At 30.8% G+C, this 12,082-nt stretch overlaps 2 protein-coding genes across 4 annotated transcripts; both read left to right on the top strand.

The window, feature by feature from the left end:
• The first annotated feature begins 3,745 nt into the window (after positions 1-3,745).
• Positions 3,746-8,125, top strand: LOC108227851 (protein phosphatase inhibitor 2). Of its 3 annotated transcripts, none has more exons than XM_064079016.1 (5): positions 3,746-3,951; positions 4,775-4,842; positions 5,264-5,375; positions 6,645-6,810; positions 7,801-8,125. In XM_064079016.1, the coding sequence occupies exons 2-5, from the start codon at positions 4,838-4,840 to the stop codon at positions 8,013-8,015; spliced, it is 498 nt and encodes a 165-aa protein (XP_063935086.1). In that variant the 5' UTR covers positions 3,746-3,951; positions 4,775-4,837; the 3' UTR covers positions 8,016-8,125. The 3 variants fall into 3 exon arrangements, with proteins under 3 accessions (XP_063935086.1, XP_017258706.1, XP_017258705.1); XM_017403217.2 differs by having other exon boundaries at positions 3,749-3,955; positions 5,264-5,379; positions 6,646-6,810; XM_017403216.2 differs by having other exon boundaries at positions 3,750-3,951; positions 5,264-5,379; positions 6,646-6,810.
• A 2,024-nt stretch (positions 8,126-10,149) lies between these two features.
• On the top strand, positions 10,150-11,540 carry LOC108227850 (CEN-like protein 1). The gene is made up of 5 exons (XM_017403215.2): positions 10,150-10,267; positions 10,370-10,576; positions 10,775-10,836; positions 10,942-10,982; positions 11,095-11,540. Exons 2-5 carry the CDS (start codon positions 10,376-10,378, stop codon positions 11,316-11,318), a joined length of 528 nt encoding a protein of 175 aa, XP_017258704.1. The 5' UTR covers positions 10,150-10,267; positions 10,370-10,375; the 3' UTR covers positions 11,319-11,540.
• Positions 11,541-12,082: the final 542 nt, after the last annotated feature.

Consider the following 12,082-nt stretch of genomic DNA (forward strand, 5'->3'; position numbering starts at 1 on the left):
TGTTTTATTATGAAATATTTACTCATATTTTGTGCAATTTTATTGTCTTCACTACAATATCTTTTTCCTCTGATTATGAGCCACTTGGTCATTATAAGTTTATAAATCTTTGTAATTAATTATAGATTATAATTTTTAACTAATAAATATGACTCATAGAATAAAAATAATTAACAAATAAAATAGGATATATAAAATAGGAATCATATATTGATTTTATGATAATGTAAATGATTCTTGATTAGTATTATGTTTGACGGGTACGGGAGGCGGCCCAAACCAATTTTTATCTAAATAATATAAATTTTCTATTAGTATCATGTTTGACGGGAAAATGGCTAATATAATTTTATATCTATGTTATAATATAATTTTTTGTTAAAACGGGACCACAGTTCAAAATAATTTTTATACAATTATAGTCTTTAATTTTATCATAATTAGGATAATTTTTATTAGTATTGTGTTTCAGTAAGGCGACTCAAACTAATATATAAACTATAATATTTTTTTATTAGTATTGTGTTTGACAAGAGAGCGGCTCAAACTAATTTTGATCTAAATTATAATATTTAATTTTATCATAAAAATAATAATTATGGATTAATATTATCTTTGACGCGAGAGAGGTTCGAACTAATTTTATTATTAGTATTGTGTTTGACAAGATTTCCACTTAAACAAATTTTTACACCAATCATAATTTTTTTTATTTGTGATATGTTTAACGGGAAGATAACTCAAAATAATCTTTATGCTATTATAATATTGATTAAGATGACTCAAAATAATTTTTATGCTATTATAATTTCAATTCGTAGCAAAATTAACGCCGCCGCGAAGCGCGGCTTTTTTCACTAGTATATATATATATATAAAGGAGGATGCGGGCGTCTCTAGAATTGTTCGATTCAGTCTTCTCATTTTTCTTAAATTTCTGAGAGAAAATATAATTATAATTCAAAAAATAAGGTTCAAGAATTCTGAAAGTAATACAACTCTTTTCTTATTGAATTCTAAAGATGATACAACTCTTTTACTTTTTATTTAGTATTTCTTATTGAATTCTAAAGATGATACAATTTTTTTCTTATTTAGTAATCCTAAAAGAAATAGAATTATATTTAAAAAATCAGGTTTTAATCAATAAATAGGAATCATAAAATAAAAATAATTAACAAAAAAATAGGATATATAAAATAAGAATCATATATTGATTTTATAATAATGTAAATGATTCTTGAGTAGTATTGTGTTTTGACGGGCACGGGAGGCGGCCCAAACTAATTTTTATCTAAATAATAATAATTTTTCTATTAGTATTATGTTTGATAGGAGAGTGGCTAATATAATTTTTATCTATGTTATAATGTTTTTTTTGTTAAAACGGCGGTTCAGAATAATTACAAAATAAATTAGGATATATACAAATAGGAATCATATATTGATCTTATAATAATGTAAATGATTCTTGATTAGTATTGTGTTTGACGGGCACGGGAGGCGGCCCAAACAAATTTTTATCTATATAATAATAAATTTTCTATTAGTATTATGTTTGACGGGAAAATGGCTAAAATAATTTTTTGTCCATGTTATAATATATTTTTTTTTTGTTAGAATGGTACCGCGGTTCAAATTATTTTTTATCCAGTTATAATCTTTAATTTTATCATAATTAGAATAATTTTATTAGTATTGTGTTTGACAGAGCGACTCAAACTAATATCTAAATTATAATGTTTTGTTATTAGTATTGTGTTTGACAAGAGAGCGGCTCAAACTAATTTTGATCTAAATTATAATATTTAATTTTATCATAAAAATAATAATTATGGATTAATATTATCTTTGACGGGAGAGAAGTTCGAACTAATTTTATTATTAGTATTGTGTTTGACATGATGGCCACTTATACAAATTTTTATATTAATTATAATATTTTTTTATTAGTGATATGTTTAACGGGAAGATGATTCAAAATAATTTTTATGTTATTCATATCAAAATTTATAACGCCGTCGCGAAGCGCGGCTTTTTTCACTAGTCAATATATATATATATATATATATATATATATATATATATATATATATATATATATATATATATATATATAAAGGAGGATACGGGCGTCTCTAGAATCGTTCGATTCAGTCTTCTGATTTTTCTTAAATTTCGGATAAAAATTATAGTTATAACTCAAAAAATCAAGTTCAAAAATTCTAAAAGTAATACAATTCTTTTTTTTTATTGGATTCTCAGGATAGTGCTCTAGAATCTAAAAAAAGGATTCTAAAAATCCGGTTCAAATATTATAAAGACAAAAGGACTGTGAAAATAGTATAATTCTTAAAAAAAATAATTATTTAAAAGACACATAATCTTAAATCTTTCGTTATATTCACTATTTATTTTTATTTAAGTGCCAACTGCAAGCACGAGGAATTTCCTTACTACCTTGTGGCTATTTCGCACATTGGCATGCACCGAGGAAGTAAAAATTTGAGTTTCATCCCAATTGATGATCGCATAAAATTCTCATGATAAGCTCCGGTTTCAACTGCAACACCATAATTAATTATATTCATGTTTGCATTCTTCTTCTATCCAACAGAATCATTCGAATAGAATGGTTGGATTCAATTCTACAATTTTCTAAAATTTCGGATAAAAATAAAATTATAATCTAAAACCAGGTTCAAGTACAATTCTCTTATTTATTTAGGAATCATAAACGAGTAAAATTTTCCAAAAATAATTTTTATCTAATTATAATCATTAATTTTAATATAATTAGAATAATTTTTATATTTATTTAAACTAACAATCATAGATAAAATATAGTTTATATTTAAAATTTGTAAGATAATTATGTACAATTATTATTTTTGATTCAATGTTATAATTTTTTTAAATTTCGAGTAGAAAATTAAGGATTGTAAAGATAATAATAATAAAATAAGGATAATTTTTAACTAATAAACAGGAATCATAAAATGAAAATAATTAATAAAATAAAACAGAATATATAAAATAGGAATCATATATTGATTTTATGATAATGTAAATAATTCTTGATTAGTATTGTGTTTGACGGGCACGGGAGGCGGCCCAAATTAATTTTTATCTAAATAACAATAATTTTTCTATTAGTATTATGTTTGACGGGAAAGTGGCTTAAATAATTTTTTATCTATGCTATAATATATATTTTTTGAAACAGGACCACGGTTCAAATTAATTTTTATCCAATTATAATCTTTAAGTTTATCATAATTAGAATAATTTTTATTAGTATTGTGATTGAGAGTAAGGAGACTCAAACTGATATCTAAATTATAATGTTTTATTATTAGCATCGTGTTTGACAAGTGAGCGGCTCAAACTAATTTTTATCTATATTATTATATTTAATTTTATTATAATTATAATAATTATTAATTAATATTGTCTTTGATAGAAGGGCGGTCAAACAATTTTTTTATTAGTGTTGTGCTTGACAAGAGGGCCACTTAAACAAACTTTTATATTAATTATAATATTTTTTCGTATCAAAATTTATAAAAAGATTCTTTATTAATATTGTGTTTGAGGGGAGGGCGGCCCAAATTAATTTTTATCTAAATAATAATAAATTTTCTATTAGTATTATGTTTGAAGAAAAAGTAGCTAAAACAATTTTTTGTCTCAATTTATGAAAATTCATAACGCCGCCGGAAGCGCGGCGAGATTGTGATTTAATCGCTTAGAATTAGTTTTTTATTTATTTAGGTTTTCTAATTTTCAATTATCCACTACATATTGTTTGATCGTTTACGAATCCAGTTTTCAGCCCGATATTTGTAAAAAGAAATCTTTTTACCCGGTGTCAGCATAAATCGGTTGGTCTCGCAAATCAACGTCGTATGATGTACCGGCGAGGCAATTTCCCCGTTTCGTATGTATAATGTATGTATGTATAAGCTTTATCATCTATATTTTCACCACAATTTTCGAATTTCAAAGGTTTTGTAATGATACGTTGCGATGAATTGATGTTGAATATCATTATAATTTGTTTCAATTCTTACAAGACTTGGTACCCCTGTCAGCTTGATCCGCATTTAGCTATCTTGTTATTACAATGTGATTGTATTGCATTTAAAACATCTGCACTTTAGAGCACGATTGGATAGCCTAGCTATGGGTATCCTCTGTTGTCCCGGGACATCCGATATCCATGTTTGTTAATTTCCACTTTTCGGCCTGTAACCTGTTGTGCAGCTTTACCTTTCAATGTCATAAAATTTGTAATACATTTATATCTCATGCGAACACAAGGCTCATCAGCAAACATGTGACCTGTTGTTTTTCATTTTAATGCTGTGCTTGCTTAAAAGGAGCTAATTTTGCACTTCTTAGCGGAAATGTAAAAGAACAGATATGTTACGTCTACTGGCCTTTATGTGTGCAATGTGGATTTTGAGTTACTTGTTTTTTATAAATAAACTTAAATGCTAATGGTGCTGAGCGCATAGTACAACCAAAGCAGACTTTTGAGCTTCATTTTAGTTATGATCTTTTTGCATCGTGTAAGCGTTATGCTGTGTTAACTCGAGATGTTTTTTTATGTAATTTTGAATTGTCATATATTACTGCTTAATCTACCTTTCCTTTTTATGATATGACCTTTTACCTTGAATTAGACCTGTTCTTTTCATATTTGAGTTAAAATACCTGATTTTCACAGTTATCTAGAAAACATTAGTAAATCTGTTTTTTTGTACTTCAGCAATCAGTCTGTTCTCAACCACTTTCTGATGCTTGAGATATAAAAGACCGGAACAAATCAGAAATGAGGTAATTTTTGTGCATCAGAATTCGTAACTTGGGTCCCGTCTTCATGTATATTGCTTAAACTTTTTGTTTTTCTTTCATAAAACTACAATTGATGCGGTTTCTATTTTTAACTGATGGATGGTATTTCTGATTCTACACTTTTTGTGTTAGATATCAATTTCAAATTACCAATTTAAGCTCCCATTTTTTGCATCAGGTTCCAATATTTTTTTTTTGAAATAATGGAACACTTGGAAATAGGCATACAAGCATTCCTCATAGCTAGCTTTGCTTTGCTTTCTACTTACAAAAAATTTTACTTCAGATTTTGTACATAATTATCACTTGAAACACTAGTTTAGATATATTAATGGTGCTTCATTCTCAAAAATGTATGCATAACAGTTAAATGAAGGTTGATGCAGTATCTTTGTTGTTGCAGTAGCGGCAAGGTGAGGTGGAATGAAGCGAATCTGTGTGAAATTGAAGCAAACAAACCTGTGAGGCAGAAAATAGCAGAACCAAAGACTCCATATCACCAAATGATTGATGATGATGGTACTTTGAACTAATATAATTTATAAGATCTGATCATCTTTACAATATTTAGGCTGTTGTTACCGTCCTGATTAAAACTATGCCAAACTAAATATATAACTTTATATTGGCATTCTACTATTAATTATGAAATTTGTTTATAAACACATGCTGTATATTGAAAATAATCAAAAATTCGGAACTGGGTTGAGGAGGTTGTACACTTCACGACACATGCTGTATATTGAAAATAATCAAAAATTCGGAACTGGGTTGAGGAGGTTGTACACTTCACGGCTTCTGCAATCCTCATCAGTAAGAGAGTACTTATTGATGGCAATTAGTGATAGTAGTCCCAATATAATTGATAGCGATGGGTGCATAAAATAGTACTTTTGCTCTCTAGTTTAAACAGTACTTCCATAGTCCCAACTTGTGTTACTTTTTTTGTGGTCATACTTATTCAAACTTTAGCTAGCATTTCAAATATATTCTTATACAGTTTTACTATGAAAAAAGTTAAGGCAGTTTGTTGGTGAGTTGGGAATCTAGAGAAGAGAGGTGGATTTAAACTGGTTAAATTGTGAAAATATGTTTCTTTAATTTGAAATGTCATGTATTCTACTTGAGCAGACATACTGTCACACTCACATATAATATGTCCTTGCCATCAATATCTGATGTAGGGATTTTGAATGAAGTAGGTTGTATAAGATTGAGTTTCTTCGTTCCATTTGAAAATTAAAACAAGTGCCGAAGTGATATAGTGTAGTATGCAAGATTTGGAAAGTTTTTCAAAATAATGTTGGTCATGAAGCAACTTTCTTTCCCTTAGGAATGTGTAAAACAGAAATTTCAACTTAAAGTTAGACCCATGTAGCAAACCATTTTGTTTTTGGAGGCAAACCTACAGGCCTGTTTAGCGCATTTGTAAAGTAAACCTCCTGTTACCTTTGTCAACACTCAGAAATTTTAAAGGTGATAATGTGAAGATGTTCTTGGACTCTTTTCACTTCACGTTGATATTCTTTTGAAAAATATAAGAAGACTTGAAGTCCATAGATTTGGGCCGATTTAAGATGGATTGATAGATCATATGCTAGTTCGTCAGTTCTTATGCTTCGTGCACCCACTTCTGTTCTACGGCTAGACTTCAAATGTATAGACCGCTAATAATATACTATTTTATACTGGATACTTAATATGTTATTGAGCTCTTGCTAGCAGTAATATTAATAAGAGATTCCCCTGTCATTAGTACCACCTGAAAGTCGTCGACTGTTGCAGGATCATTGTCTCCTACTTGTAGTTTTGAAGAAGGTACTGCCAATTCTGTGCATGGAGATGAAAAAGGTTCTGCGTTGAGTGATGTGGCATCTTCCAGAAGATATAATTCTCATCGGTCTGGATGGACATCTTCTGAAGATGAGGCAGACGCCATGGATGAAGATGGTGAGTGTTTATTTTTGCATTTAATCTAAATTTATCTGTTTCTGTTGTACATCTGTTGGCACGTTTATACTACCATGCACGGATATCTTATTTTGTCTTTCTTATCTCCTTCTGATCCTGTGGTCCGGTCGCGCATGTGGGGGTTGTGATATTAGCTTTTGGCGAGTAACTAATTGCGCAACATAATATACTCATAATTCAATAATGATTTGGTTCTAATTAGGGAGAAATTTGATGGTTCATGGAGTACTGTTTGTTGAACTAGCCACTAATGTAGTCAGTAGTGGAGCTAAAATCGAATATTAGGATGGGCCAAAAAAATTTCTTTGACAAATTCTTTTCACGGGAGTTTTCGGTGTCCTTAAGATATGATAGATGTTAACTACATCAGTTTATATAATTGTTTTTTTGGTATTATAAAATGTTAATAAATAACATGGTATAGTAATTTGGTAAACTATGTGAAATCTGATTTTCAAGATTTTTTTTTATAAATATAGTCATACACTTTAACCAAATTATTTTATATGTTATAAGTCATCCTCTTTTAAGTTTAATGAACTAGCCATATATTTAGCCAATAGAGTCACATTTCATATAGTATTATCTAAAATTCTATGATTCAAATTTAGCTTTTTACATGATAATTTAATCTTCTTTTAGTGAACAAAAAATAATATATTTTTTAATGGGTCCAAAATCCAAATTAGTAAGCATATTAATAATTTTCAATTCATTTTAATGACATGGTCTTTTTTTAGCTTGCTTCACTTGTACAGAGAGAGATCTGAGAGACTGAGACCTTAATTAAAAAGAAAAGAAAATTTATAAAGTGATTTGTCAGGGTAGGCTATGACGTCTGCTGGCTATTACATGGCTCCGCCCCTGAGTGTACTTTAAACATTATTACAGGTTTTTGCTGTTCTTGGATTTATAATTGTGATGCTGTCTGGAATGAGACACCTCTTGTTTTCCCATTTTTTTGGTCAGGTTCCAGTTCAGAAAAGAGGGATAGCTTTGGGGAACATCGTCGAGCTCACTATGATGAATTTCGGAAGGTGAAAGAACTCAGGCAAAAGGGTTCTTTACATGAACAAGAATCTGATGAGGATGAAAATTGCCAGCTCAAGAACAGGAAATGCGATGTGTCTTCCTCCGTAAAAGAATCAAATATTGCAGGTTGCAAAGATATGCCACCAACTTAGCAGTCTAGTGAAGAGTAATGCATATCGTTCTTAATTATCTTCAATTTCCCCCCCGCTGTCATTTTACTTTCTAATTATTCTGGCACAAGGAATGCAATTGATTTGAGTAACCTTCTTTTCTTGTAAATTTGCGTTTCTGCGACAATCTTCTTTGAGATGGATCTTTACTTGCCGTTTTGCGTCTTGGAAATGGATATGGCTTAGCTTAAATTAGCTTAACAAAGACCACGGTCCAGGGTATTGAGAATGCAGATGACTCTGTACAGCCAACAAATATTAACAAAACAAACCGAGTACCCGGTGCCCATAAAACTTGAGGCCAAGGTTCTTTTAAAATATAAGAAAATAAAAATATGAAGGTTAAGTTTTGAAGCAACAAAAGAACATAAATTTAAATATCAAAAGTAGAAGATTCGCTAATGCTTCTATTATGCTTTTCAGGTTAGGTATAACTTATACTTACGTGTAGTAATTTCTTTAAGAGATTCTGCCGGTGTACGGCTGAAACAAAAGTAGGATACACCAACCAACTTTCAACTTTCTACTGCAAAATAAATAAATTATACTTCCAACTTTCTACAATGAAAGAAGTTAAAGATAAAATTGAATGTTTACACATTCATAATATTTTGCGGTAAATTTTACATTTTTTTTATAAGAAAAGAAGATGAGTATAGAATATAAATTAGTTAAAAAGAAAAAGAAGAAGAGTATAAGATTAAACAGTGCTAATAGAAAGTTTCATAAATCAAGTATTTGTTTGGATCATAAAATTTAAATCTTATTGATGGAGGAAATGAGATCTCATTGCGAAATTGTGCACAAAATGATAAAATCTTATTTTTATTTTCCGATATCAAAATTTCATGAGAAAAAATGACGCACAATAGCAGTAATCTATATTTCTTATAATTTCTTTTAATAAATTTAATATATATTACATTGATCGATTCAAACATGGATAAATCTTTGTTTAGTTATAAGATTCAAATTTCAAATTTGATTAATGAAAATGAAATTTTACAACAAAATGTATTATTGATAAAAACTCATTTCTATTCTCCTCAAACTCAATTGAGGTTGGAATCTTATGATATAAAGAACACGTAGTAGCGATTTCAGTGAAAGAGAAGATAGCCAGGGAGGGAGCTTAAAAGCGGCAAGAATTTTACTTTGACAGAAGATGTGTGATACATGTACCAATATTAGTGGAGGAGCCCTAGCTATCAAGAAAAGATCAAATGGGAATATGGGGAAAAGTTCAATTTGAATATGACTCAACTTTGAGATTTAAAAAACGTGTCGACCTTCCAGGGAATTCAACATATGATTCGGTGTTGCCTCATTATTTATAGTGGATCAATTATCATAAAGTTCGTAATTCTTTCAAGTGTTCGGTCAGTGTCATGTATTGGGTTGTTACTATTCCACTACCATGCCGTCTTCGTTATACACACTAATAGGCGATAGTTTGAGATACTTTTATGATGATTATATTACATTTTAAACAGGAATATGTACAAGTTTTTATATGAAACTTTATTATACAATTTTTCTAATCACAACGAGCATTTAATTTAATAATTTTGAAATAGTTGTCATTAAATGAAACATTTTTTTAATTTTCCGAAAATTTGCTTAACAGGATTCGAATGTCACGTCTGCCCCTGTGCCGCTATGTACAAGGAAAGTCTTTACTGGTTACATAAAAACCACATGGACCAATGAGGAAAGTTGCATGGTCATGCCTACTCAAAGTCTTAAACTATTTAACTAATTGAACCGCTGGGGAGCATCTTCCAGTTCCAGATAAACAATTAACTCTGCACTCTCTGTCTCTCCACAACTGCTTGAAGATAACTTAACTTTTTTCCTGTTTCTGCAATACCAGTCTATAATATAGAGCTTGATAAAACCACTTTGATGGCTAAAATGCCCAATTGCCTAAAGATATTGTATTCTATACACTACCACAAACTTATATTCCTCATTCTCTTGAGGCCAATCACCCACAGACAAGCGAGGATCTCAACATGTCGACAAGCTCCAGCAAGATTATTGATTTTTAATTTATGCGATGGAATATAAATTTGCAGTGCGTATATAATGTAGAGTATCGTAATGCATAAAACAATTCTGGAAATGGAAATTAATTAGGTGTTCAGAATATATTTCCTTAACAGGAAATTGTCTAAGGTTCAAGTAAAGCGAGAGTCGGCAGAGGCCTTCTCAGTTTGGAAACACTACTCATTGTAAAGGGCTTTTTTTATTCATGTTAGTTCCCATTTGTCTGTCTATATAAAGCTATTGCATACCAGAAGTTTTAATTAAAGTTCTATCTGATTTTTGATTAGGAGATCATGTCTAGAATGATAGAGCCACTTGCAGCAGGGAGAGTTGTGGGAGAAGTGGTGGATATTTTCAGTCCTAGTGTGAAGATGAAGGTTACATATAACAGTAATAAGCTGGTTTGCAATGGTCATGAGCTTATGCCTAGTGTCATTACGTGGAGACCTCGCGTTGAGATCGGTGGTCAGGACTTGAGGGAAGCTTATACACTTGTAAGTTATAAGTAGTTAGTTTCTCCCCTCCTGTTCTATCTTGTTATTTGAATAAATTCGTGCGTTTTGTTACAAGATTTGAACTCTCGACCTCCAGTCTGATAGAAAAGAGCTCTGCATGGTTCAGACACTGGTTTGTTTTACATTTTGTCGAATGTATCTTATGATTTAGATCTAAAAGTGTGTGCATTTTTGAAGATAATGACAGACCCGGATGCTCCGAGCCCCAGCGATCCATATTTGAAGGAACATATCCACTGGTTTGTAATTGTATACTAAAACACTCACTATTTGTACACACATGCACCAACATAAACAGATTAATCATCGCAATTAGTTGTCTCTATCTGATACGTGAATTTCAGGATTGTGACTGATATTCCGGGTACAACAGACGTTTCCTTCGGTTAGAATCTCCACTCAACACTGATCTATGAGGACACGCATTATGCACAAACCCTCTTGATAGTACTCATAGATAATAGTTTTGCAAGTGTATAACTAAATTATTTTACCAGGAAGAGAAGTACTGAGCTACGAGACGCCAAAGCCGGTGATAGGGATCCACCGCTACGTTTTTGTTCTGTTTAAGCAGAGAGGAAGGCATGCAGTGAACGGAGCACCGTCATCGCGAGACAATTTCAGCACCAGATGCTTCTCTGAGGAGTATGGTTTGGGTCTCCCCGTGGCTGCTGTCTACTTCAATGCTCAAAGAGAAACTGCTGCAAGAAGAAGATCCTGATGAGTACTACTGTGTAACATTTGTTCTAAAGTACCATACATATGCTTGGCAGTACCATGATTCATGTATATGTACGTGATTGTTGTGTGTGAGATGTTTTTAGGGTTTTGCATGTGTAACTCTTTTATTAATAACTCCATTTTCTTCAAGGCTTTAGTCATCATTCTTGTATTGGAGATACCTTGTACTAGCTTAATCAATTAGGTGCACAATTCTACTAAATGTTTACTCTTCGAGTGGTAAAGGTTTATTCTCTGTCCGTCTCAAATCTAGACAAATGGATTCGAGAAAATAATATTTGGCTATCAAACATTTGTCATTGGGACATGGAAAGTTACTTTTCATTCTACTGGTTAATGTTAGGATCTGATATCTTAATTTCGTAGGATTCCGATTCACTGTGGTTTGATATACTTATATTACGATTGTGCGTCGAATGAGTGATCAACACCTAGCTTTTTTATAACAAAAGTTGTAAAGCACCAAGTTATAGTGGCTTGTAAATCAATTGTTGTTGGATATGTATCTGCAAGGATACTGCCATAGGATACGGATCATACCTAATTTTTATAGCAGTGATTTTCATTATATTCCTCTCTCAAATAATAATGTGCACGGCGCACGGGTTCTGAATTCGATTATTATACGTCAATTACTAGTAATCTTGCTCACAGAAAAAAAATAGTGGGTATAAATACATTGGCAGAATACATATGCAACTTAAATAAGAGTGTAAATTTAAGTAAATCTTACGGTGTATAGTA

Source organism: Daucus carota, chromosome 6 (assembly GCF_001625215.2).
Source record: "Daucus carota subsp. sativus chromosome 6, DH1 v3.0, whole genome shotgun sequence".
Taxonomy (NCBI): Eukaryota; Viridiplantae; Streptophyta; class Magnoliopsida; order Apiales; family Apiaceae; genus Daucus; species Daucus carota.

Coding starts and splice junctions, on each gene's coding strand:
- LOC108227851 (XM_017403217.2), top strand. Junction 5,380..6,645: donor CCAAATGATTGATGATGATG/GTACTTTGAACT, acceptor CGACTGTTGCAG/GATCATTGTCTCCTACTTGT. Junction 6,811..7,800: donor AGACGCCATGGATGAAGATG/GTGAGTGTTTAT, acceptor TTTTTTGGTCAG/GTTCCAGTTCAGAAAAGAGG.
- LOC108227850 (XM_017403215.2), top strand. CDS start 10,376: ATGTCTAGAATGATAGAGCCACTTGCAGCAGGGAGAGTTGTGGGAGAA. Junction 10,577..10,774: donor TGAGGGAAGCTTATACACTT/GTAAGTTATAAG, acceptor GCATTTTTGAAG/ATAATGACAGACCCGGATGC. Junction 10,837..10,941: donor TTGAAGGAACATATCCACTG/GTTTGTAATTGT, acceptor CGTGAATTTCAG/GATTGTGACTGATATTCCGG.